This window comes from Camelus ferus, chromosome 20 (assembly GCF_009834535.1).
Source record: "Camelus ferus isolate YT-003-E chromosome 20, BCGSAC_Cfer_1.0, whole genome shotgun sequence".
Classification (NCBI taxonomy): Eukaryota; Metazoa; Chordata; class Mammalia; order Artiodactyla; family Camelidae; genus Camelus; species Camelus ferus.
Window position 1 is genome coordinate 19,566,811 of NC_045715.1, and position 26,202 is coordinate 19,593,012.

General features: G+C 40.9%; 4 protein-coding genes across 4 annotated transcripts; 3 read left to right on the forward strand and 1 right to left on the reverse strand.

Moving 5' to 3' along the window:
- The first annotated feature begins 174 nt into the window (after nt 1-174).
- Nucleotides 175-1,138, forward strand: LOC102512042 (olfactory receptor 12D2). Its single transcript, XM_006195412.2, has one exon. The coding sequence runs from the start codon at nt 175-177 to the stop codon at nt 1,099-1,101; it is 927 nt and encodes a 308-aa protein (XP_006195474.2). The 3' UTR covers nt 1,102-1,138.
- A 5,164-nt stretch (nt 1,139-6,302) lies between these two features.
- Nucleotides 6,303-7,437, reverse strand: LOC102511804 (olfactory receptor 11A1). Its single transcript, XM_014568320.2, has one exon. It carries the CDS (start codon nt 7,435-7,437, stop codon nt 6,508-6,510), a length of 930 nt encoding a protein of 309 aa, XP_014423806.2. The 3' UTR covers nt 6,303-6,507.
- Nucleotides 7,438-11,118: 3,681 nt separating this feature from the next.
- Nucleotides 11,119-16,516, forward strand: LOC106731176 (olfactory receptor 6F1). The gene is made up of 3 exons (XM_014568313.2): nt 11,119-11,563; nt 11,674-11,867; nt 16,208-16,516. The coding sequence occupies exons 1-3, from the start codon at nt 11,119-11,121 to the stop codon at nt 16,514-16,516; spliced, it is 948 nt and encodes a 315-aa protein (XP_014423799.2).
- Nucleotides 16,517-17,239: 723 nt separating this feature from the next.
- On the forward strand, nt 17,240-18,890 carry LOC102511553 (olfactory receptor 10C1). Its single transcript, XM_014568319.2, is given in 2 exon segments — nt 17,240-18,205; nt 18,207-18,890. Coding segments are annotated over 2 exon segments (999 nt in total). The 5' UTR covers nt 17,240-17,587; the 3' UTR covers nt 18,588-18,890.
- The last annotated feature ends 7,312 nt before the right edge of the window (nt 18,891-26,202 follow it).

Here is a 26,202-nt window from a genome sequence, read left to right on the forward strand (position 1 = left end):
CCTTAATAATTTATAAGCTAATGATCCAAATACTGTACAATGGTTAGAGCTGAGACTATTTAACACAACAATGCTCTCCCTCAAACTACTGTTGTCTAGGTGGGAGCATCTCAGCTGGTGGACTCTGGTTCCCATTGGAGAGAGCTTTCCATATATTATTTTGTCTTTTAAGCGATGCTGAATCAAACAACAGTCACTGAATTTCTCCTCCTGGGAGTCACAGACATCCAAGTATTGCAGCCTTTTCTCTTTGCAGTTTTCCTTGCCATTTACTCTGTTACTGTGGCTGGGAATGGAGCCATCCTGATGATGGTTATTTCTGATCCAAGACTCCATTCTCCTATGTATTTCTTCCTGGGAAACCTGTCATGTCTGGATATCTGCTACTCCACGGTGACACTGCCAAAGATGCTGGAGAACTTCCTCTCTACACACAAAGCCATTTCTTTCTTGGGATGCATAAGCCAGCTTCATTTCTTCCACTTCCTGGGCAGCACGGAGGCCATGTTGTTGGCCGTGATGGCTTTTGACCGCTTTGTGGCCATCTGCAAACCACTTCGTTACACTCTAATCATGAATCACCAGGTCTGTACCCAGATGGCTCTCACTGTCTGGATCATTGGCTTTTCCCACGCCCTGATGCACTCCATAATGACCTCTCGCTTGAACTTCCGTGCTTCCAACCAGATCCATCACTTCTTCTGTGATGTTAAGCCATTGCTGGAGTTGGCCTGTGGGAACACTGAGCTCAACCGGTGGCTGCTCAATACTGTCACAGGGACCTTGGGCATGGCCCCATTCTTTCTAATACTTCTGTCCTATTTCTACATTATTGTCTATCTTTTCTTCAAGACCCATTCTTGCAGCATGCTTCATAAAGCTCTGTCCACGTGTGCCTCCCACTTCACGGTGGTTGTTCTTTTCTATGTTCCTGTTGTCTTCACTTATATTCGTCCCGCCTCCAGTAGCTCCATGGACCAGGACCAGATCATTGCCATCATGTACAGTGTGGTCACTCCTGTACTAAATCCACTGATCTATACTTTGAGAAACAAGGAAGTAAAGGGAGCCTTGAGGAGGGTGATCAGAAGGAGTCTCTGACCTGAAGAAATCCAGAGAACTCTTCTGAGGCATAAATAAATAGGCTATAAGAAAGTTGAGAGGTGAAATTATATTGCTTCTCAAGTTGTTTACTATTTGTAAAACAAAGAAAACTGTATAAAGGAAAACCAAATGGGAAAGTCTAGTCTTGTTGTGTTAAACAATGCATTCCTACATAATGTAAGGGAAAGTTGAATAAATGGGACACTATCCATGGAATCTTAATGTTGAATTTTTTGGGGACATATCAGCTTACAAAACCAATTTGTTATGTATTCTTTTGTGTTGTTGAATGAAATCACATATAGACACTTGCCAATATTACTCATATATTGTGTAGTTGGGTAGTACTTACACCTGTTTATCTGTGTGTTCCCTGTATATTAACATATTATACTGTGAGCAATAAAATGTTTATGCTGTTATTTTAAGGACCATGGCTACTCAACTGGAAAAGTAAATGTTAACTCACATATGACTTAAAGGAAATTTGTAAGCAATATGTCATGATTTCTTTTTCTTCAAGCAGGGAGGCAAGTAAGTTATTAAAACAAATAATTGCGAATACTAATTAACAGAGATACAGTAACCAATGGTTTACCTAGAGTTTTGTAAACTCTGACTCCAAAGATGTTTTATAACTCAATTGGATAGTCAAAGGTTACTGTAAAATACTATTAAAAGTCGAGGCAGAAAAAAAAAAGGTCGAGGCAGATTGAAAAAAACATTTCAGGAATACCTTTCTAGCTCATTAGTATGTTATTTTCCCCTCAATTTGTGGTCCTGAAAAATTTTAAGCTTCAAAACTCTTCCTATTTATTTATTTTGCTTTTCTATTTCTATACGTTTTTACAGATTGTAATGTGATGCAATATGATGTAATAATACCAGTGAAATATGAGGAATTCATCAAATTTTGTCTTGTTTTTCTTACCTGTCACCAAACCTATACTAAGTGAAAGCCAATAAATCATAATTGCTGAAGTATTTTAGGAGCTAATAGGCAAGACTTACTATGTTCCTTATTTTGTAAGTTCCTAGAAGTGGCTGCTGGGCTGAAACAATGGTGGGTGCCAGCGTTTACAATTATTTACAGATACAGACAGATCAGACTATAAAAGAATATTTTGAGCTCATGGACAGACTGTTCAAATTTTTTATATTCACTTTGTAAACCCAAACAATTTGGTTCTAAGCTTATCACATGCTTTTTCTGTCTTCTAACTTTATCTTCTTTGGTCCTTCAATTCTGATTTTGTTTATAAAAGAATATATGTGTGGAGAAGGCATCTTCTATCCTGAACTGTCACAGATCAGAATTTTTTATATAATCCACCCTGTGTGAAGGCTGTAAACTATAGAGGAACCCATAGGTTCTGGTTATCTCTTGCTGCATAACATACTATCACCCAAAACACAGAAGGTTAAACACTTAGTTAATTAAATCGCATTATTCTGTGGGTCAGAGATTCAGAAGAACACAGCAGGGCAGGGCTGACTCTGTTTAATAGTGTCTCAGGCCTCAGCTGGGATGACTTCAACAGCTAGACGTGAATCAGCTGGGCGCTGACAAAGTCTGTTTCTCTCTCTCCAGTTTCTCCACATGGCTATCACGTGCTTCTTCAGAAGACATGCTTCAGGCAGACTTTTTACATGGGGGCGAACAGACCAAGACAAAAGTTGCCAGTCATCTCACAGACAAACCCGAGGACCCAAGACACTTTCTGCCATCCAGAGTAACTGGGACTGCTATATAGTTTAATTTTTTGACCCTGGGAAGTCCTGACTCCTTTAATTTTTCTCTAAATTTTGCATGAAAATAGATTGGTTTGTTTTTAGCTTATCTCATTCTTCTGTATTTTATAATAGTCAACTAAAAGAAGTCAGTTGTAACTTTCACCATTCTTTCTGATAATCTCATTTGCAAAATTCATGGGTTTAATCCATGAGTTTAACCCATTCTGTCTTCCATTTTACCATATGGAAATCTTTTTTTGTTTTCAAGCCGATCGTTAGAGATAAATCCCTGCATAAATTAACTGAGGATGTCCTGGGGCTGTGAAGGAAGTAAAGAGATTAAACCCAAAGGAGTTGTAAGTATTAGCCACTATGGACTGGTAGAAGTAATCACAGAGTTGGATTTTGAGGATGCTTAATCAAGAGACTGGAACATAAAACTGAATTAAAAAAAAAAAAAAAGAATGCATTAACTTGACTTAGGCAGAGATACCAGGGGATGGGGCAAACCTGATGCTAGTGTGGCTCTTAGAAGCCTAGAAAGAAGTCAGTGGCACATGCTAATCAATGATGAAATCCCTGCGTTGCTCTGGCAGATCACAGAGAAAGAAAGAAAGCAACTCAAGGGAAGTGGGATATTGGAATGGACATATTATGTGAGGCCAGATAATCCACCATAATATTATGCTACATGGGAGAGTTTAGGGGAGATATGCCATTCAACAAGGCCATTAGGAATGTTCTGGTAGAGGAGTACCAGAAGTACTAAATTCAGTAATGATTTTAGACCAGGGCTGATGACTGGGGATGTAATCACAGAGCTGTACTGAGAGTAGAAATGAAGAGGAAGGGGCACTATCAAACAGACAGTAGGATTGAACCACCAGAATTCAGCAGCTTACGATGTCCATAACTAACAGTGAGAAGAGGGGTGGTCACAGAGGGCTGTGGAGATGGTTAATGTAATATTGTGTCCCTAGGGGAAAATTAGGCAGCAGTCAGTGAGGGTGCTGCTTGATATATGTCAGAACAAAAAAAGTGGAGGAGCAGGAGACTGAGAATGGTCTCCTTAATAAAATGGCACAATTCCCTGCCAGTTTATTGACCAAAGCCAATTTTCAGATGCAGAACACATTGCCTGAAAATGTCCCCCAGGAAGAATTGACAGTCACACTATGGCAAACATTTACTGAAAAGATACCCCCATTAACTCCCCAAATGGAACTCTCTCCCTTTTGCAGATGACTGTTAACTGAGAAAAGAGAAAGAGAAAAATTCCTAGATATTTCAAGGACTATTGCACATACTGTCTGACTTGACATTAAAAGTGCTGTCACCAGAGCATCATCATTGCCCCCCTATTAGAGTGAGCATACAGAGGCCAGGTGATAAATAAAGTCATGCTTAGCCTGGCTTACAGTGGGGCACCTGTTAGTGCAGATGCATCCCAACTGTCATTCTCCAGCCACTAGAGGTACACTTGACATACTTAAAAGGTATTGTAGCTCTATCTCATGTCTTAGTCTGTGGGGAAAGCCAAGTGGAAGACTTTCAATCTGCTTCATCAGGCTAGGATATTACACTAAAACAATACCACATCTTGGGAAGGATAGCCAAGATTTGTGCCCCACACCCAGTTATCAAAAGACTGAAAGATCACTTGCAGAGATTAGCTGGATCCTGGATAATGACTACAGACTGTGCCAAACCCAACCAAGTACTAATCTTTCTCCCAGCTGTCATGCCAGACATGGTATTATGAATAGAGCAGATTAACAGGGTTTCAGGTGCATAGTATACCCGTACTGATTTGGCAAATGCATTCTTGTTTCCTGGGAGCACCCAAAGAGTAAATGTTTCAAGACATCCAGAAAGATGTTGCAAGGTATCTTATGATCTACCCTCAAAAGTCCCAGAACAAGTCACTGTACCAGCACGAATCAAAGAAGAAAAGAACACCAAAGGGTATCAATTCTGGGAGGCATGTTTCACTGACCATCCATGTTTCAAGACTGGCTACCACACTGTTTTGAGACTCATTGTGACACTCCAATCTGAAGAGTTATGTTTTTCTTTCTACCTAGCAAAAATGTACATAATCATTCTAGGTGTCAGACATTAGGCTAAGTACTTCACACATATTAACTCATTTAATCATCATCATAATCTTTATCTTTATTTTATACATGCGTTAATAAAGGCACATGTACGTTACGTTTGCCCAAAGTTTTGAGACAGTGATTGGCAATGATGGATTACAAGTCCAAGCACTGTGGCTACAGTCTTTTTCTTAAACATTGTACTGTGCTTTCTCCACAGTTACCTCTTCAAATGTAACCCATTCTCCCTGTTATATTCTGCGTGACTTCCTTTTTATCTGATGTGGTGGGAAATTTTCTGTTTTCCATATTCTTTAACTTATTGTTCATATAATTAATCTACTTATTGTCTAGGTCTGCATTTCAATTTTTATCTCAGATCTTCCTTTCACTTTACAATTGTTCTCTTTAGCTTTGTTCAATCAGCAATTTGACCCTATCAATAAGTTTTTAATTTCAAAGATTCTGTGTTTTATTTCTAGAAGATTTTCATGGTTCTTTTCCAAACCTGCTTGTTGTTTTTAAAATAATATCTTTATCTTTCTTTAGGTTTCCATTTCTTCTTTTATCCCTGTAATAATTTTTAAAACTTTAGTTGATATTAAAATCTTCTTTTATATCAAATCCTAAAGATGCTGCTCTATAAGTTTATCTCATTCATTCATGCTGTATTTTTCCTGACATATTTTATACTATTTAATGTGCTCTATCTATAAGAAGATGTTCAAGACATAGTAGTCAATGGAAAACCAGATTACAAACTTCCATGATCCAACTTGTTGTGTATATATATATATGTAACTAATATTTCTAAGTTTGATTTATGTTGCCATTTTGCATGTCTATTTTTATATTAAATATTCATAGCCTATTTAAATAAAGAAATAATAAAAGATAAAAGTAAAAAATTTTAAGTTAGCACTTAAGAATTGTTGCTCTACCGTACTCATTATTTCCTCTTTTTAAATTGAGATATACTTGATTTACAATGTTTTGTTAGCTTCTGGTGTACAGCATAGTGATTCAGTTATGCACATATATATACTTTTTTTCATGTTCCCTTTCATTATAGGTTATTACAAGCTATTGAATATAGTTCCCTGTGCTACACAGCAGGATCTTGTTGTTTATCTGTTTTCTATATAGTAGTTTGAATCTGCTAATCCCAAACTCTGATTTACCACTCCCCTCTTTCTCCTTTGGTAACCATAACTTTGTTTTCTATGTCTGTGAGTCTGTTTTGTTTTGTAAATAAATTTGTTTATGTCACTGTTTTAGATTCCACATATAAGTGATATCATATGATATTTATCTTTCTCTGACTTACTTCACATACTATGATAACCTCTAGGTCCAGCCCCATATTCATTTTTCTCCATTGTATAGCCTTGCCTTCTTTCACATATTCATTTTTAGTATGACTATGATAACTATAAAACTTTTCACAGAGAAATGTCAGAACACAACAAAGTTATTCCTCCCCAGCCAAGCCTGGAAGACACCCCAACAGAGATATCCAGAGTCCAAACAAATTTTTTACCACCATCCTTTCTCAATCAAGTGTTTCAGATTATTTAATGCAGAGAAGCCTCCGTAGTGCCTGATGAACCTCCTTATTCCTCAGGGTGTAAATCACAGGATTGAAGAGAGGGGTGACCACAGTGTAGAGCAGGGCAAAGACCTTGGAGAGGAGCTGGGAGTGGACAGCCGAGGGTGCAATGTACAACACCATGAGAGTTCCATAGAATGTGGACACTACAGCTAGGTGGGAGGAGCACGTGGAGAAAGCCTTTCGTCTGCTGGCCCCAGCAGGAACTCTCAGAACAGCCAGCACGATGCGGGCATAAGATGTCAGGGTCAGTCCAAAGGGAACAGTGAGGCAGACCACAGAGAGAATGAATGTTGTCATCTGGGCTGCACTGGGATCTGAGCAGGCCAGGCTCATCAAAGGCATAAAGTCACAGTAAAAGTGGTCAATGTGGTTGAGGCCACAGAATCTCAATTGAGCCATTAGGGCCACAACCAGTCCATCTACCATGAAGCCCGAGAGCCAGGCTATGACCACCAGCCCCAAGCACCATTTGGGCCCCATCAGGAGTGGGTAGCGGAGTGGGTAGCAGATTGCCAGGTAGCGATCATATGCCATGACAGCCAGCAGGAAGCATTCAGCAGTGGCTAGAGAACCAAAGATAAAGAACTGGAGCAAGCAGCCAGCCACCGAGATGGCTGCCTCCTGCAGGAAGCCCTCCAACATTTTTGGCACCACTGTGGAAGTATAGAGGATCTCCAGGAAGGACAGATTAGCCAGGAAGAAATACATGGGTGTGTGGAGCCTCTCAGAGCTAACCACTGCCACAATGATGAGCATGTTCCCTGCAATGATGGAGGCGTAGGTGAGCGTGAACACAATAAAGAAAGGGAGACTCAGTTCAGCTACGTCATAGAAACCAAGAAGGACAAACTCAGTAATAGTCTGGTTGCCAATGGAGACAATTTCCATGAGGATCATCCAAGTTTCTGCTTGGCAGTGATTAAGGGAGAAATTTTAGTGCATCTTTGTATCTTCTGCACCAATCCTGAGGTAAGTAGAGCTACGATGAAAAAGATAAAAGTGAGTCTCCAAAACAAGAATCATCTACACAAGTCCTCATCTGTCCCCCTTTATAGTTGCTTACACCTTTTCCAACTCCTGTTCTTCCCTGCATTCCTTAATTGTGCATATTCTTGAAGCCCCAAGAGAATTTATTCAAACTCATCATTTCAGTCTTCAGAGCCCTTTAACTTAATAGTTCAATGTAACACTTTTATGATACAATAAATTTCACCATCCTAGTCTGTACAACCAGCCATAGAGCCTTTCTCATGAGCAACAGTGTAATACCCTCCCAATGCCTGTAAGACATGTTCTATCAACTCAAAATTGGCCTGATCACAACCAGCTCCAATGCGAGTGGTTTGAAAACTCCACCTGATACCCAAGCTTGCTATATTATAGTCATCTTTATCTTAGTACTATCTCTCATTCCTCATACCCCAATCCGTGAAATCTTATCAATTGTTGCTTGGAAAATGCCTATATATTCCCTCTTCACTGTCGCACCATTAATCTCACAACCTCTTTGCAACTATCTTAGCACACTTGCTCTCTGTGTAGCCTTCTAGTCTCCAGATTGATTGCCCTCTCCCATCTCAAAATAATTTTAAATACTAGTTTCATCAAATCATTCCAAGATTTTGTAGTGCAAATGTGATAAATCATAACATTGAGAAAAGTGTAGATGCTGTGGGAGCAGAGAGATCAAACACAGACTGGGAGAGGAGGAGGGTGTGAGAATAGAGGTCAGAGAAGGCTCCCTGAAGAAGATAGTTGTAGGCTGTTTTGGAGGACAGATAAGAGTTGGCCAGGCAAAGGACAGGCATATAAGCATAGCATTCCAGGCAGGAGAGACATAAGTGAAAGCAAAGATGTGTAATTGAGTTCTTGAAGAGCTAAAAAATGGATCTGTGTACCTGCAAGGAAGATCTCATATGCTATCTGAAGGGACCTGTGTGTTTTATATTAAAAACAATGAGGATACATTAAATGATTGGAAGCAGAGGGGAAAGGTACAGAAAAAATGCAGATTTTCCTGTGTGTCTGTGTGTGTGTGTAGTAAAATAAAAAAATCTGCTAGCAGAATTTGTGAAAATATGGTTGCCATCTGTTTGGGAGTGTTTTGTTTTGTTTTGTTCCTTTAAGTGGAGGTACTGAACCCAGGGCCTCATCCATGCTAAGCACACACTCTACCGCTGAGCTGTATCTATTTCCACTCTTGGGAGTGTTTTAAAGGTTCACTGATATGAAAACTATTTTCAAGTTATACCATAATCCTGGCGTTTCAGACTACCACATTCCCTTCTATTTTTGAAAGGACTGGGGAAGTGGGGAGAAAGAGGAAGGTAAAGAGGAGGTAGTAGGATGTGAGTATTGTAGAGAAATGGGGAAGACATTGCAACAGCAGGGTTAAGTGGGTAAGAGGCCATCATTCCCTTGCAAGCAGAGAAGACCATGGACTAGGGGAAGAAGCTGAATTTCGAATTGGAAGACTCCAAGGAATGCAGGACGAGTTTGAAATCAAGACAAAATTTACTGTACTATCTGGTAGGAAAATGAAAACAGTGCAAAATATGTGTCCATTTTCTGAAAAACAACCAATCACAGACTCAACCCTATAAAGGTGAAAGTTATAGCGTGGATCCCTCCAAGTTATCATCATTTCTGGAAAAGAAATTCGAAGTACATTCCAAGAAAAAAATATTTGAAGAAATATAGACCAAACTAACCAATTTTAATTTAGCTTTGAAAAATGAGGACAAACTTATTCTCATATATTTTGCAATGTCTGCTAAGCTGGTTCTTTTTATAAACAGGAAACAATAGTAAATAAATTCTGGTTTAGTTTGAATTTTTAATCTGCTCTCTTCAAGGCTCTTTGGCATTTACTCTAAAATAAGGCAGAAATATATAGTAAAGAAAATTGTAAAGAAAACAACTTGAGTTTAAGTGTATCCCACAAGTTTTGTTATCCCACAAAAAAAGTAGGAGGATAAATTCCCACCATGAAAATAAAAAATGTATGAGGATGTCCTACTCCATAATATACTCCAACTGAAACTGTTCTCGTGAATATCTGCTGCTCTTCATCTCCAGGAGAGATGAGATACAAGAAATAAGCTGGGATGCAGCCAGAAGGACTCAAATTCTGCTTCTTACTGATTCAGTGGGAGACACTGCAGCACTACGATTCTGGAGGAAGATGGCAGCATTTCCTTAAATGTCTTTGAAAAAGAGACTTTTTGCCTCTCTGGCTTAGATGAAACGTGTTACTGATCAGAGGAGAAAACTCCATAAAGAACAATTCTTTAGCTTCTTTTCAAGGATCTGTGAACTAAGCTGTGAACCATTATACAAAAATAGGAAACTCACCTGCAATAGCAATACTAAAGGGAAAAAAGAAAACCTTAAGAGATGAAGTCTTCAGAATGCTGAGGCTTCCCACATTCAACTCCTCCCTCCTTGAGCTCAGTCTGAAATAATGTAGGACTTTGATTAGGAATGTCGCATGCGTCACCCTCCACTCCCCAGAGCAATTCTCTCCTCCACTCTCCATCGCCTTTTCTGGCTCCCAGACTCTTCTGGCTTTTCCTTGTAGGTCCTTCCCTTTATCACAAAGGAGGGATGACGATTGCCAAGAGGAGAGAGGCCCCTGAGAACCAATTACTGATTGACTGGAAAGCAGCCTTAAATGAAAAAGAAATATCAGCCCCCTGAGATACATTTTTCCAGACGAGGTTCCTGAACAGTTGGCTTGACCAAAAATAGGGCAGAAACCAAGAGTCATATGGGAACCCACGTTTCCATCCCCATGAAGGCTAATACTCTCCACCAAGCATCTAATCCCCCAATTTCCAGTCTCTTCCCCAGAACTCATCACAAAATTCTCCTAAGTTCTCTGTAGCATCCCTAAACCACGCCCACCACTAGTGGTCCTCCCAGAAGACTGCTCCCAACCCTCACTCCCTACCCTCCAGCTTTTGGACTCCCTTACCATCCCAGAAAACTATTTCAATTGAGACAGCCCTTACTACGAGAATTTTATAGAGATTATCAAAGCCTTGCCAACGTTGGGCCTGCTTTAATGGGAAGGAATAGCCTCTTCCATTTTTTTTTATTTCTTATTCTTTGTTTTACCCATTTGCATTTGGATCAATTTTCTCATTAATCACAGGATTTATTTCTGTATTTGGTAAAACATTGTCCATTGTTCAATTAGATATAAGCTCCTTTAGCAAACCGCACCTTAAAGGAAAAATAACACCTCGAAAAATTCTCCACACCCAGGCACCAGGAGCACGGACTTTGACAAACCTGAATTCAGTCATGGCTCTACCTTACTCCCCATAAAACACAAATTTATGAAGGGTCTCATTGTCAAGGTCTGAACTGGGGGACATACCATGTCTTGGGTATTTTATACTCTCCCATCATTTCACATATGCTGTTTAATTTTACTTCTCACAGTAATTTCTGTGGTTGATGTAAAAGACCAGATGATAGAATAAAGCTGGAGAGGAGACCACATAACTGAGGACATCTCAAGATCATATGTCTTCTCCTTGCCCAGGTGAGCCACCCAGCTGAATGGAGAGAGCCAGCCGCACACTGGTCACTGATTTTGTCTTCGTGAGATTTTCCAACTCTCCAAGGGTTCAGCTGCTCTTTTTCTCCCTCTTCCTCCTGATCCACCTCTCATCTCTGGTGGGCAGTGCACTCATTGTGCACACTGCGGCTGTGGATGGGCGCCTCCACACTCCCATGTACCTCTTTATCTGCAATCTCTCCTTAGTAGAGCTCTGGTACACCACGGTGACTGTGCCCAAAATGCCGGCCAATTCTCTAAATTCCCAAGGGGTCATCTCAGGTCTCAGCCACATCAGCCAGTACTACTTCTTCTCTTTGGCCACCGCAGAGCTCTTCATTCTCACCACCATGGCCTTTGATGTGGCACTGCCATCTGCCAACCATTCCTCTACCCACTGCTGCTCAGCCCTCAGACTTGGGGTTCTCTGGCTGGGTCTGCTGGCTTGTGGGATTCCTCTGGCCCATGTTCCCCTCATTCCTTCTTACACAAATCTCCTTCTGCACCCCCAACCAGATCAACTGATGCCAATCAGACTTTCCGCCTTTCTTGCACAGACACGTATGCCATCCAAACAGTGGGCTATGCTTTTAGCACTGTCACTATCCTGGAGGCCCTGGTCTTTACCATGGCTTCCTATGCCCCAGTCCTGACCACAATTCCAGCCATGGCCTCGGCCGCTGCTCGACGCAAGGCCTTTTATACATGTGCAGCCCATCTTTCTGTGGTCACCATCAACTTCAGTACTCTGGTATTCATGTATGTCCCCCACAGTAAAGTATGAGTCAAATGTCCACAAGATTGTGGCTATCTTCTACTCAGTCATCACCCCACTTCTCAGTCCTCTCATCTATACACTCCGTAACAAAGATGTCAAGGAAGCTGTGAAGGTGTTGGTGTCCCAGATCTAAAAAGTGCCTCCCAAACAGGCAGGCAAAGTGAGTGTGCCACAGAAGTCAGAGAAAGCAAAGCTGGTGGAATACTCAACAGAATATAACCCCTAACCATTGACTTTCACCTGTGCAATGTACCTTTTTTAATCATTAAGTTTGTATAGTTGCTTTTTGTGAGTTATCTGTGGCACATTTTAAGTGAAAGAGTTTCTCCTCCTGCTGCCCACTGTGTCTATTAGCTGTCTGTTCCTTCAATTGCTCAGCTTCTCCAGAAAGCAGATAATCTCACGTCAATATAAGTGCAGAGAAATGGCACAGGCTTTGCGGTCCGCGCATCTGGGTTGGAAACCAGCTCCCCACTTGTTACCATCAGCTAAGTAAGCCAATAAGACTTCTGCAGAGATAACACCAAAGAACATCGAATCTTTTTTACTTTCCTCGGAGGGAAGTTCTGATGTTCAATTGACCTAATAACACATAAAGCAATAAACAAGTGTTGGTTTATTTGATTACATTAGCCTCCATCAACCATAATTACAAAGATCAGACTTGACTTCTGCCAACATACTTATTTTTTCACAATGTAATTTTTTCCTATCATAAAGGCAAAGCATGTTCATTACAAAGAAGTCAAATATTAAAGAATTGCATGGCATAAAAGTATGAATCTATCCTCTATTTTAATCAAGAAAATGATTTTCAGTAGTATCCATGATGGTGACTGCAGGATCTTCAACTAAAAGACTTTTTTTTTATTCCTGTGATTTAAAATATCTGCCAGATAAGCCAAACATAGATTTTATTTAAAAATAAAAAACTTATTTTTAAAAATCAGACTTCTGAAAGCCAGACATTCTACATGGTAGACAAGCTCCTTGTAATATGACCTCATTTCATGACGAAATCTTTTTAAATTCAATGAAAAGAGCCCTGCTCCTGATTGCTTCTGATGTCTATTTTGACTGTTGATTTTCCGTATTGTTGGAAACATCTATTGCCAGAGCATGCCTATGTAAAGCATCACGAATGATAGGAATTTGGGAGCTTTCTTCATCACTAAAGTATCAAAACCAGATGTATCATTAAACATCACAGAAGCTCCATCTGAGCAGAGTGTGAAGATTTTCTCTACAAAGTTTAGTTTTAAAAAAAAATCTTGTAGCATTTCCAAAATAACAATAGTTTTAATAGTTTACAAAGAAAACTCGTAAAGTAGAAATTCTCTGATAGCATCAGCTTGAGCAAAGCAAACAGCAAACAAAAAGAGAGAGAGAGAGAGAGCTGGTACACTGAGAGATATCTGCAGTTTCACCCAGCTGTGCACGACAGAGAACCGAGAAGGCTGCTGTTCCTTGTTGATCTACTTTGAAATATTTAAAGAAATATCAACAATTCCAGAACAAGTTTTATCTTTAACAAAGAAATAGCTTCCAATTTTTCTCAGTTCCCTTCTGCAAACTACCCTTTTCCATGGCCCCTCCTTCAAAAATCCTCCAACTCAGGCTTCTTTGGTTTGGGAATTTGAAAGCAACTTTACCTTGTACGCTAAGAAAATGTTTTTATGATTTGGCAAGTCCTCATTTGTAAGTGCCCCAGCTTTTTTGGGTGGATTCTTTTCACATAAAAAACACAGAAGCCAAAATACATTTTCAGGATAAACAGATCTGAGGTGCGCTTTCAATTCCCAAATCTAAGGGCCTTCAGATTCATTCCTGTTTTCTTCCGTGAGTTTTTTTAGTTTTAGCTCTTATGTTTAGGTCTTTGATCCAATTTAACTCATTTTTAACTAACCAACTAACTTCTGTATATGATTTAAGGTAAGGATCTAACTTCATTCTTTTGCATGTGATTATTCAGTTTTCCCAGAACCATTTATTAAAGATTATTATTTAGCCCATTTAAAGATCTTGGCACCCTTGTCAAAACTCAGTTGACCATTGATGTGAATGTTTATTTCTAGACTCTCAAATTAGAAATGAATTACAAGAAGAAAACTGAAAAATTCACAAATATGTGAAAATTAAACAACACGCTGCTCAACAACCAGTGGGTCAAAGAAGAAATTAAAAGGGAAATTAAAAAAAAAAAATACTTTGAGATAAATAAAAATGAAAATACAGCTTACCAAAACTTATGGAATGCAGTAAAAGCAGTTTTTTAAGAAGGAAGTTAATAGCAATAAATGCCTCCATCAAGAAACAAGAAAGATCCCAAGTAAACAATCTAACTTTATACCTTGAGGAACTAGAAAAAAGAAGAACAAATGAAGCCAAGGTTAGTAGAAGAAAGGACATAACAAAGATCTTAGGAGGAATAAATGAAATAGACACTAAAAGATCATAGGAAAGATGGATGAAACTAAAAGCTGGGGTTTTTAAGATAAGCAAAATTGACAAACCTTAGCTAGAATCATTAAAAAAAAAGAGAGAGAGAGAGAGAGAAAGCAAATAAATAAAATTGGAAGCGAAAGGAGAAATGTTATAACTGATACCACAGAAATACAAAGGATCATAAGATACTATTATGAACAATAATATACCAAGAAATTGGACAACCTAGAAAGAAAGGATAAATTCCTCAAAACATACAACATATCAAAACTGAATCATAAAGAAATAGAAAATCTGAACAGGTCTATTACTAGCAAGGAGATTGAATCAGTCATAAAAACTCCCAACAAATAAGTCCAGGACAGGTAGCTTCACAGGTGAATTCTACCAAACTTTTAAAGAATTGATACTAATCTTTCTCAAACTGTAAAAAAAATAAAAGAGGAGAAAATACTTCCAACTTCATTTTATGAGGCCAGCATTACTCTAACCAAAACCAAAGAAACCACAAGAAAAGAAAATTACAAGCCAATATCCCTGATAAACAGAGATGCTAAAGTCTCCAAGAAAATATTAGCAAAGTGAACTCAGCAATTAATTAAAACGATCATATACTATGATCCAGTGGGATTTATTCCAGCAATGCAAGCATCGTTCAACATCCAGAAATCAGTCAATGTGATATACCACATTAACAAAATGAAGGATACAAATCCTATAATGATCACAGTAAGTGCAGGAAAAGCATTTGACAAAATCCAAGACCCATTTATGATAAAAGGTCTCAACAAAGTGACCATAGATGAAACGTATCTCAACATAATAAAGTCCTTTTACAACAAGCCCACAACTAATATCACACTCAACTGGGAAAAGCTGAAAGCGTTTCCTCTAAGATCAGTAACAAGACATGGATGATCATTCTCGACATTTTTATTCCACATAGGATTCAAAGTCCTAGCAAGAGCAATTAGGCAAGAAAAAGAAGTAAAAGACATCCAAATCGGAAAGGAAGAAGTAAAACTGTCACTATTTGCAGATGACTTGACACTATATATCGAAAACCCTAAAGTCTCCACCAAAAATCTTTTAGAACTAATAAAGGAATTCTGTAAAGTTGCAGGATACAAAATCAATATACAAAAACCTGTTGTGTTTCTATGCAGTAATAATGAACTATCAGAAAGCGAAATTAAGAACCCAGTCCCATTTACAATTGCATCAAAAAGAATAAAATACGTAGGAAAAAATTTAACTAGGGAGGTGAAAGACCTGTACACTGAAAACTGTGACTTTGATGAATGAAGCTGAAGAAGACACAAATAAAGGGGAAGATATTCCACACTCTTGTTGTAATGATTGCTACGTGTCTTGAAAACATCTTATCTGATACACAGGCTTTTTCATATCTATGAAAATGTGTAAGAACATTAAAAAAACAAAGCAAACACTAAATCCAAGTGATGATAGTGCAAAGAAATTTCTCATATAAAAAATGAAAAGTTCAAAACATGGAAAATTACAGTTTTCCAAGAAAATAACATTTATTAGCTCATTAAGGTCAAATAATATATTTATTTCTCTTTTATAACTTACTGATCTGTAGAATGACTGAAATATATAAGGAACTCTATGAATGGTTATCAAATAAATTGATTATTAAATTATATCAATAGCAATGAGACAGAAAAAAAATTGCATTACCTTTCATAAATGTACTAGGACATCTACAGTAATGAGAAAGGAGAAGAAATAAATGATTGAACCAGAGATATTATTACGATATTATTAAGAAAAAAATAAACATGGACATTTTCTCTGGCATGTTTTTGACAGGTCACCCTATACTTTTTGTAATTTAAAATCAGACTTCAAAACAACAGATTAATTGGTTATATGAAGAGCTCTTCCCTTTGGAAAGTCAAATATGCTTGGAGACTCAGGTCCTCGGAGACCTTAAAGAGACACCAAATCGAAGAGTACCTTCCTCACGAGGGATCCACTATGTAGAAAAAGGAGAAAATATGCAAGACATCAAATATCATCTGCCTTTTTCGCTGGTTATTTCTCTAAACAGAAAGACATCATTCAGACAGTATCTCCTGGGAAATGCCAAAGAGCCACTGAGGCGGGAAGAACCAAGGACTTTCAAACTACAAAGGGATAGCCGTGTGTGAGCTTGTATTTTCAATAAGCATTCCTGAATATGGTTATATTTTTGCAAAGAATTTAGATGTATGCAGCTATTATATATGTGGGTGTGCTTGTATTTTTACGTTAAATGTATTTTCTCATTCATTGTTATTTGTAATGGTATTCTTATGTGTATACAACACATAATTTATTTGTGACCTTAGATGAATCTAGAATCTGAAGATATTAGGCTATTTTTTTAAGCTTGTATCTAGAATGCAGTATGTTAGTGTGTGGACTTGTGAAGTTTATATATGTGATTTGTGGGTCTGCATGTGTTTTGGTAAAAGGGGATGAAGTTTGAGAGACTAAAATGCAGAAATAAGTGAACAAGAATCATCTTGTCATCTCCTTCTGAGGATCTTTTAGAACTAGAGAGATCCTCACTCCTTTGGATAACTGAACTGTTTCACTGCCTATAGAGCTTGCAAGAGGTAATCTTCCCAATTTCTTCCCTCCTCTGAAAACCATGAAATGTATCTAGTGGCAAAATGATAGAAAAAAAGGAGAGAAGCTGAGTGGATCTGGTGACTGCAGAAAGAGCTGGAAAGGGAGGGAAAAGAGTTAAAAATTGTTTCAGAGAGGAGACAAGTTGAGAGGAAAAGAGGAAACGTGTGAGAGAAGGAAAGAAAAAGAAGGAAGAGGACTCAAGAGGGAAAGGGATGCGACAGAAAAGTCCCTCGGCTTGGAGTGGGGTTTGTCATGCCCTGAATGCAGAACACATCTGACTTGAGTAGGAGAACTTCTGCTGAGAGGGAAAATTCTGTCCCCAGCCCTGTGGGAAGGATGGGAAAGGGAGAAAAGAGTGAAATGGGGCTAGAATGATCCAATCCTCACCCTTGCAGAAACTGACAGCAGGATTCAATGTGTTCCTGTGAGAGGTGGGAGGCGGAATCAGGTGAGGGAAGTGGGCTCGGAGCTGTGTTCACCCAGGGCTCCGAGACTGATGAGCTCAAGGCTGAGCTCAAAGGCCATGAGATTCTGAAAGAAAGGAAGTTCCGGTGCTTTCAACAGATGCAGAAAGAGGTCATCTTTGCCCACTTCTCTATCCCGTAATGGTAACTGTCCCTTGCCGTTTCTTTTCTCCACCGGGCAGAAGGGCTGTGGGCGGGATGAGTGCAAACGCCTCCACGGTGCCTGAGTTCACTCTCGCGGGCTCCTCCCGCCGGGCTCAGCCCCAGGGCGTGCTCTTCTCCTTCTTTCTCGCGGCCTCCGTGCTCACCGTGGCTGGCAACCTGCTCGTCGTGGCGCTGGTCTCAGCGGCCGCTGCCCTCCAGTCCCCCGTGTACTTCTTCCTGCGGACCCCCTCGGCCCTGGAGATTAGCTACACGTCTGTCACCCTGCCCCTGCTGCTTCACCAGCTCCGCACCGGTCAGCGCCACATCCCTCGCTCTGGCTGTGCTCTCCAGATGTTCTTCTTTCTCTTTGTCGGTGCCACAGAGTGTTGCCTCCTGGCTGCCATGGCCTATGACCGCTATGCAGCCATATGCGCACCCCTCCGTTACCCTCTGCTGCTGAGCCGTCGGAAGTGCCTGGGGCTGGCCGGCTCAGCGTGGGCCTGCGGAGCTATGGTGGGCCCGGGCCACACTTCCTTCATCTTCTCCTTGCCCTGCTGTGGCCCCAACACCATCCCGCACTTCTTATGTGAGATCCAGCCCGTGCTGCAGCTGGTATGCATGCGGAGACACCTCCCTCAATGAACTGCAGGTTATCCTGGCCGCCGCGCTCCTCATCCTCTGCCCCTTCGGTCTCATCCTGGGCTCCTACAGGCGCATCCTGGCTACTGTCTCCCGGATCCCTTCTGCTGCTGGCCGCCGCAAGGCCTTCTCCACCTGCTCCTCACACCTGGTGGTGGTCTCCGTCTTCTACGGCACTGCCGTCTTTACCTACATTCGCCCCAAGGCCGGCTACGATCCCGCCACTGACCCTCTGGTCTCCCTCTTCTATGCCGTTGTCACCCCCATCCTCAATCCCATCATCTATAGCCTATGGAACACTGATGTCAAGGCTGCCCTAAGGAGAACCATCCAGAAGATGGGCCCAGCGAAGATTTGACAAAGGATGATGACTCCTACTACTAGCCAGCTGTAAATCACAGATCAAAGGGAGAGGAGGCCTGGTCTCACCTGGGGAGAGCGCAGCCTGTCAAAAAGACCAAGTTACCTTCAAAGAACCACTGGAGTCAAACCCGTCCTCAGACTCTGTCAACACACACGCGCGCACACACACACACACACACACACACACACACACACACACTGTTCCGCCTTCTATTGTAAGAAACAAGAAAAATTCAGGATGGAGTATCAATTTAACAAGCAGAACAAGTTTGCAACTCAGGAAAAGTTACAAAATGTAACCAACAGACTAGCAAGATAATAAAATTTCCAGCCAGAGTAATGATTCTTTTTTTTTTTAACACTTTTTTTATTGATGTATAATCATTTTACAATGTTGTGTCAAATTCCAGTGTAGAGCACAATTTTTCAGTTATACATGAACATGTATATATTCATTGTCACATTTTTTTCTCTATGAGCTACCATAAGAGCTTGTAGATATTTCCCTGTGCTATACAGTATAATCTTGTTTATCTATTCTATTCTACAATTATCTTATCTATTCTACAATTTTGAAATCCCAGTCTATCTCTTCCCACCCCCCCTCCCCCTTGGCAACCACAAGTTTGTATTCTATGTCTGTGAGTCTATTTCTGTTTTGTATTTATGCTTTGTTTGTGTGGTTTTTTTGTTTGTTTGTTTTTTGTTTTTTGTTTTTTAGATTCCACATATGAGCGATCTCATATGGTATTTTTCTTTCTCTTTCTGGCTTACTTCACTTAGAATGACATTCTCCAGGAGCATCCATGTTGCAGCAAATGGCGTTATGTTGTCATTTTTATGGCTGAGTGGTATTTCACTGTATAAATATACCACATCTTCTTTATCCAGTTATCTGTCGATGAACATTTAGGCTGTTTCCATGTCTTGGCTGTTGTAAATAGTGGTGCTATGAACATTGGGGTGCAGGTGTCATCCTGAAGTAGGGTTCCTTCTGGATATATGCCCAGAAGTGGGATTCCTGGGTCATACGGTAAGTCTATTCCTAGTCTTTTGAGGAATCTCCATACTGTTTTCCACAGTGGCTGCACCAAACTGCATTCCCACCAGCAGTCAAGGAGGGTTCCCTTTTCTCCACAACCTCTCCAGCATTTGTCATTTGTGGATTTTTGAATGATGGCCATTCTGACTGTGAGGTGATAACCTCATTGTAGTTTTGATTTGCATTTCAGAGTAATGATTCTTAAAGTTATTTGATATACATCCTAGGTAAGGCATTTATTTATTTATATAATAGCACACTTAATTATACTTAATTAAATCTATCACTAGGTGAAAAGAAAAACCTTAAAAAGTGAGGAGAAGTGATTAAGTTTCAATAAATGTAAGTTTATACTGTATATAAAATAGGTGAACAGCAAGGTCCTGCTGTATAGCACAGGGAAATATATTCAATACCCTGTAATAAACCATAGTTCTGCTGTAAGCCAGAAACTAACACAACATTGTAAATCAACTATACTTCAATAATTTTTTTTAATGTAAGTTTATATGGGAATCAGTATGACACAGAGGTTAAGAGATTAGATTATAATGTCAGACTTTAATTCAAAGTTCTAATTCTTCCAGCTGATTAGCTAGCTGTGTGAGCACAGGAGAATTATATAATCTCTCTGAGCCTTAACTTATTTACCCATAAATTTGGCATCATAATAGAATCTATTTCTTTGGAGTTTTGTGAGGATTTACAGACTTGCAAATAACCAAGCTTAATTACTCATACAAAATAATCCAGATAAACAACGGAAATGTGGGCTGTTTCCAGTTTTATTATTACAAGATAAGCTGCTATAAACATTTGTGTGCAAGCCTTTTAATGTTTCATTTCTCTTGGGTTAATATTTGGGTGTGGACAGGTGTATCCTATGAAAAATGTATATTTAACTTTTTAAGAAACTAGGTAATCACTTTGCCCTGTTTGTACAACAACTAGTAAACTAGTCAAATATGTAACTCATTTCCAGGAAATGTACATGCTCTCACAGTGTACTTTTGAAATACTCATCTGGTATGTGACTTCACCATAACTTTTCTTTTTTCTTTTTCTTTTTTCTTTGTTTTTACCTCTTTTTTATTGCCATATAGTCAGTTGACAATGTTGTGTCAATTTCTAGTGTACAGCATGTTCAGTCATACAGATACATGCATATATTCCTTTTCATATTCTTTTTCATTATAGGTTACTACAAGATATTGAATATATTTCCGTGTGCTATACAGAAGAAACTTATTGTATATCTATTTTATACATAGTAGCAAGATTTGCAGATACTAACTACTATATATAAAATAGATACACAAGTTTCTTCTGTATAGCACTGTATTTTTCTTATTCTACCTGTTTTCTTTGTCCAATCTACTTCATCTTTATTTTCTGCATACTGTGTAAAACTTCTTAGAACCTAGAACAAGGCTAGAGTTATAAGCATCCAAAAACAACAGGGGGTGGAAGTTGAAAGGAAAAGCCTGGATTAAGACTGAAGCCCTGAGTTAACATCTCCCCTCTGCTACTAAAGACTTATATTACCTGGCACAAACTCCTTTCATCATCACTCTGGTTTCCAATTTCATCTCCAATAAACAGTAGAGCTGAACCAAATGAGCATTAGGTCAGGCTTGAGCTCCACTATTCCATGCCTATTTCCCCAAGGACTTTCTGCTGCTTGTGGCTGATTCTCCCATAAAGAACCAAAAGCATCATGATGAATGTTCCCTCCTCACCATTGCTACCAAAGGATCTTGAACTAAGCTAATCCTGACCAAACATAAGAATGTTCACTTTGTTGCCATGGCAAATACTGGTCAAAATAGCTAGCAAGTTTCTAAATTCAGAACTACGACCCGAGATCTAAAAGAAGTCAAGCAGACAGGTTTCTGTTTATTTTATTCACATAGAGATTTCCAGCAGAGAGCAGACATGTGTGTGCTCATGAGAGAAGGAAAAAACACAGGGAGGAGCCAGTTGTTGGAGCAATCTTTGAGTGGCCATTGTCCAACTTCACCCAGGGTTGAGGAACCAAGAAACCAAATGACACCTGCTTCCAAAATCCAGTGTGCTTTCTGCCCCACTTCTCTTTCTGATAGATGCTCACCCTATCTGAGAGTTGTATCTAAGCAACCAGCATCTCATCTAGAAAATAGCGTCTAAGATGCAGTGTCTCACACAGGGCCATCAGCTCCGTGTCTGGGTGAGATCTCCCAAAGAAGGGAAAGGCTCTTAACCATCTATGGAGTTATTTGAAAGCAGTCCCAATATCATGGTGGGTTTGCAAACTAGGCACAAGATGAAAAATTAATACAACTGCCTGACAAGGTGCCTGAAACTGCACCCTTAAACATCCATAAAAGGCCTTCCCTTTTGATCATGGATAATGTTTCAAATCAGGAATTTCTGAAAAGGTACATCACCTGCACCATTTATCATTTACAGCTTAAAGGAGAGTTCTAGGAGCAAGATGCCACAGGATTTGGAACCCAGACAGGTGGAGAGGCCAAAGCAAAAAGGGTCTTGAATGGTGGAAAGGTGGCTAAAGTCGACTTTGTCCATGTCTCTGTAGGGCCCCAGTCAACAATGCAGCTTCTCTTGGGTAACCTATACCTCATCTGGTCTCTCATTTCCCAGCACTTCTCAGCTTTTCCTGATGACCTAATGAGGCAACAGACAATTTTATAGAGTGCCCCCTTGTGGTCAGGGACGTGGAACAGACTACCCTCCTCTCTTTCCAACACAGTTTGCACAGACTGGAACACCCTGATCGCCTATTATGTGGAATACGGTGGGAATCTGGAGTGGTGGAGCCACCACAGGAACTCAAAACTATTGGTTTATCGTTTCATAAGAAAAGTGGTTCTCAAAATGCTGTCCTCCAACCAGCAGCAACAGCATCACACATGAATTCAGTAATGTAAATTCCCAGACCTACTTAATCAGAAATTCTGTGATTTTTAAAAAACCAGCTTAAGGTTTCAAACTACTCCCCTAGACTTTAGCTCAAGGGATAGTGGCTACAATACTTCAGGACCAAGGCTTGTCCTCCAGAATACTGGAGACGATGCAGTTCCCCAACTTGCATCCTGACACACCAATCCTGACATCCTGACATTTTAACTGTGACCAGCACCGTATCAAGGTCGCTAAAGGGAAAGGGCTCTGTTCGGAACATGGTAGGCTCCTGAAAAGTTTAGGAGAATTAAAAAGCCAAAATGAAAGTATTTGTAAACAATATCTTTAAACCAGTTCCCAAAGACAGCACAGGAAAGTGGGGCTGTTCCAAATAATTCACCTAGAAAGAGAAATGCTGGCTTCCCACCAACCACAAGTTTAAAAATAACTTCCTTCTTCCAGTGAGAAGGTGGCACACTGAAGGGAAGAGCTGGTGCACAAGAAAACACACGGGAATCCCCAACCTCCACGAGGTGCTTCGAGTGGATTTTGGTAATAACTGTTGTGGGCACACACACGGTGACAGTGACACGCGGGTTGGTAAAGAATTACCAGAGCTCGAGAAGAGTTTAATAGGGATGCTGCTACAGGTAACAGTGGGCCACACGGATGAGAGGTGCCTTTGTGAGCGTGGGGGATGGGCATGCAGGGTCCTTTATTGGGGGGAGGGGGTTGTGCACAAAGGAGTAAGGGCTGCATGATAAATTCATGCACAGGTACCTGATTGGTTGTCAGATCTGTCAGGGACTTCTCTGAACAATAGGTTTTCAGACTTTGATAAGGGCAGTATGAGGCCTGTCTGCCTAGTGTATTGTGAGACGGGCTATCTCCTGGGGCGATGGGTTTTGTTAGGAGGAGATGATTTTTACCTTGAAGAAATGCAGGTATGCAAAGGCTCTTGCAGTGGGGAGTAGGGGTTAAAGTGTCAATAGGCCCCAGGCACACGGAGAGCCCAGGGAGGGGGTTTCATGACTCCAGAGAGTGCCAGTTGGCTCCCCAATAACATTCGCCTCCAGAAAGACTGATTTTCCAGGCGGGGGACTGAGCAAAGAATGGTATTTCCACCCACTGAGAAGGAAAAGCCAGGCTGGAATAACTTGTAAATCTAAGTTTAATAAGTGTCAGTAACTGATCTGTTCTTACTAGATAAGTTCCGGTTTACTGATTCCCTGCTTCTGCCTTTGTGATACTGCTGAGCTGTTTGTACCCTATTGGCCAATATACCCCAAGCTTGTAATCTACCTTATAAAACCTCACGCACACGTCTTAGAGGTGCTCAGAGCCCCAGAGCGATAGTCCCTCTGAGCCCGCAGGTGTAATAAACCTGAGTACTCCAACCCTCTGAGTGGTGCTTGTTTCTTGGCTGGCCTGTCGTTTCCATAACACCATAATGAGATAGGAGGGAAGGGTGCAGGGCACAGCCATTCAAGGCATGCCGCAGCAATTAATATCAAAATGGTGGAAGATTCAACCCCCAATAGGCTTTGAGGCTCAGGATGCTGAGAGATTTAACTTCTAGCAGACTTTGAGCTTCATTATATGCCCACTGTAATATATTAACATGGTGAATAACACACCCACAGGTACCAGGGCAGTCCCAAAGCTAGCCACAAAAGGTCAAAGAGTGGGAAATGGCCAACTTCCTGGGAATCCCAGCCCCTCCCCCAGGCTACTTAGACTGGTCCTTCCACTTATTAGCATATGAAGCCACTAAGCCCATAAAAACCAGCAACACGATGCCTCGCGGCCGCCTCTCTTTCTCCCTCTTCAGAGACAGCCCGCACTCTGTGGAATGTGTACGTACTTTTAGTCTGAGCACCCAACCCCCACACCTTGTGGCCTTTCTCTTACTTTTCAATGTATCTCTCTGAATAAATCTACCTTTACTCAGCTGTGGCTCGCTCTTGAATTCTTTCCTGCATGAAGCCAAGGACCCACACTTGGTGGGGCATGTTCCAGGGGCTTAACCGAAGCCTGGGACACAGCCCTCCTCACGCCCCACATCTGTTTTCCTGCATCAGTAACACATCACTTCTGACACCACTTCAACCAGGAAATACGAAGTGCTAAGATGAAGTTGGGCCACTAACACCCTCCACCCCCATCACCTTTATGTTGAACTTCTACCCCAACTTTTGAGTTTTGAGTTCTGTGAAAGACAAAATGTGTTGTTTTTGTTTTTGTTTTTGTTTTATTGATTTATAATCATTTTACAATGTTGTGTCAAATTCTAGTGTAGAGCATGATTTTTCAGTTTGTTGTTTGTTTTTTAATTTTCTAACTACCCAAACTCCCACCACATCCTGCCCTATGTAAAACCTGAGCAGGAAATCACACCACTGAGCAAAGGCCAAGTACAGTTCTAAAGAAAATCCCATCCCCCAACCCACTGAAGCTCATGTGAAGGAAAAGCTGGGTTGGTCTAACAAGATAACTCACAGGTCTAGGAATGTGAAGGAGAGGCTGGGCTGGGCTAACAAGTCTAAATGTTGGAATACTGATCTGAGTTCTGCTGGACTAACTTATAAATCTAAGTTAATTAGTGTTGGTTTGCTGTTTATGTTTTTTGCTAGCCAGCTGGATTTTCAAAGATACATATCTGGCTTTGGAATGTTGGTTTGCTGCCTCCCCGCCTCCACTTTTGTGATGATAATGCTGCTAAAGCTGTTCCATGCCTATTGGCCAAATACCCCAAGCTTGTACTTTACCCTATAAAACCTCATGTGCACATCTTGAAGGTGCTCAGAGCTTTGGAGCAGAAGCCCCTCTGAGCCCACCGGCGTAATACATCTGAGTACTCCAACCCTCCGAGTGGTGCTTGTTTCTTGACTGGCCTGTCGTTTCCGTAACACTCAGAACTTCCTGGCATCTCAATCGAACACTGAGGATTTGGGTGGAAGGAGAAGAGAGAAGTTGATAGGCTGATGCAAATGAGGACACTTGAGCTGCAGGGCTCAGAAGGTCATTTGGGGGTGGAAACCTAAGAAGGGACCACTTCAGAAGGGGGCTACCTCCTCCTCCCTCTTTAATGTCTCCCAGGAAGTAGACCAGATGGGCTCCAATGAGTCACTAAGGAGTGGGAGTGAAAACCTTAGAAAATAAGATAAGGGAAGTTAGATGAGGAAACTCTACAGAGAGGTTTTACTGGATCCCCCACCACCTGCCATTCTCTCGCTTCATATGTCCTGCTCCCAGATCATTCGCTGGGGACCCAGGGACCTAGAGATTAGCTGTCTGACACTCTCTCGGATTTCCCACACTTCTTGGGGGAAGCCTGGGGGAGACTCTGAAGAGGCAGGAAGAACAGAAGCCTGATTAGAAACCCGGCAACCCCAGGGATTTGCCTGAGAGCGAAAAGATCCCTGCAGAGGCCGGCTACTGAGCATCAGCTAAGCTCCCCACTGCACCCCCACCCTAGTGTGGTCCCAAATCCTCCCTTGACGACTCCCACTGAGAAAGGCTGAAGTCCGGGAGCGGTGAAGCCCAGGACCAGGCTCCTGAAAGCGGGTCGCCTCTGCTCAGCCCCAGCTAAGAGCCTCAGGCTTCGGTCCCAGGTCTGGACAGGCCGCCAAGTGCCACCGCCTGCTGGCTGTCCACCCCGCAGCTT

What these genes read in the sequence shown, in the direction of transcription:
- LOC102512042 (XM_006195412.2), top strand. Translation starts at nt 175, where the DNA reads ATGCTGAATCAAACAACAGTCACTGAATTTCTCCTCCTGGGAGTCACA.
- LOC102511804 (XM_014568320.2), bottom strand. Translation starts at nt 7,437, where the DNA reads ATGGAAATTGTCTCCATTGGCAACCAGACTATTACTGAGTTTGTCCTT.
- LOC106731176 (XM_014568313.2), top strand. Translation starts at nt 11,119, where the DNA reads ATGGAGAGAGCCAGCCGCACACTGGTCACTGATTTTGTCTTCGTGAGA. An exon ending in CTGGCTGGGTCTGCTGGCTT is followed by an intron (nt 11,564 to 11,673) that starts GTGGGATTCCTC and finishes TTTCTTGCACAG; the next exon opens with ACACGTATGCCATCCAAACA. An exon ending in CCATCAACTTCAGTACTCTG is followed by an intron (nt 11,868 to 16,207) that starts GTATTCATGTAT and finishes ATTTAAAATCAG; the next exon opens with ACTTCAAAACAACAGATTAA.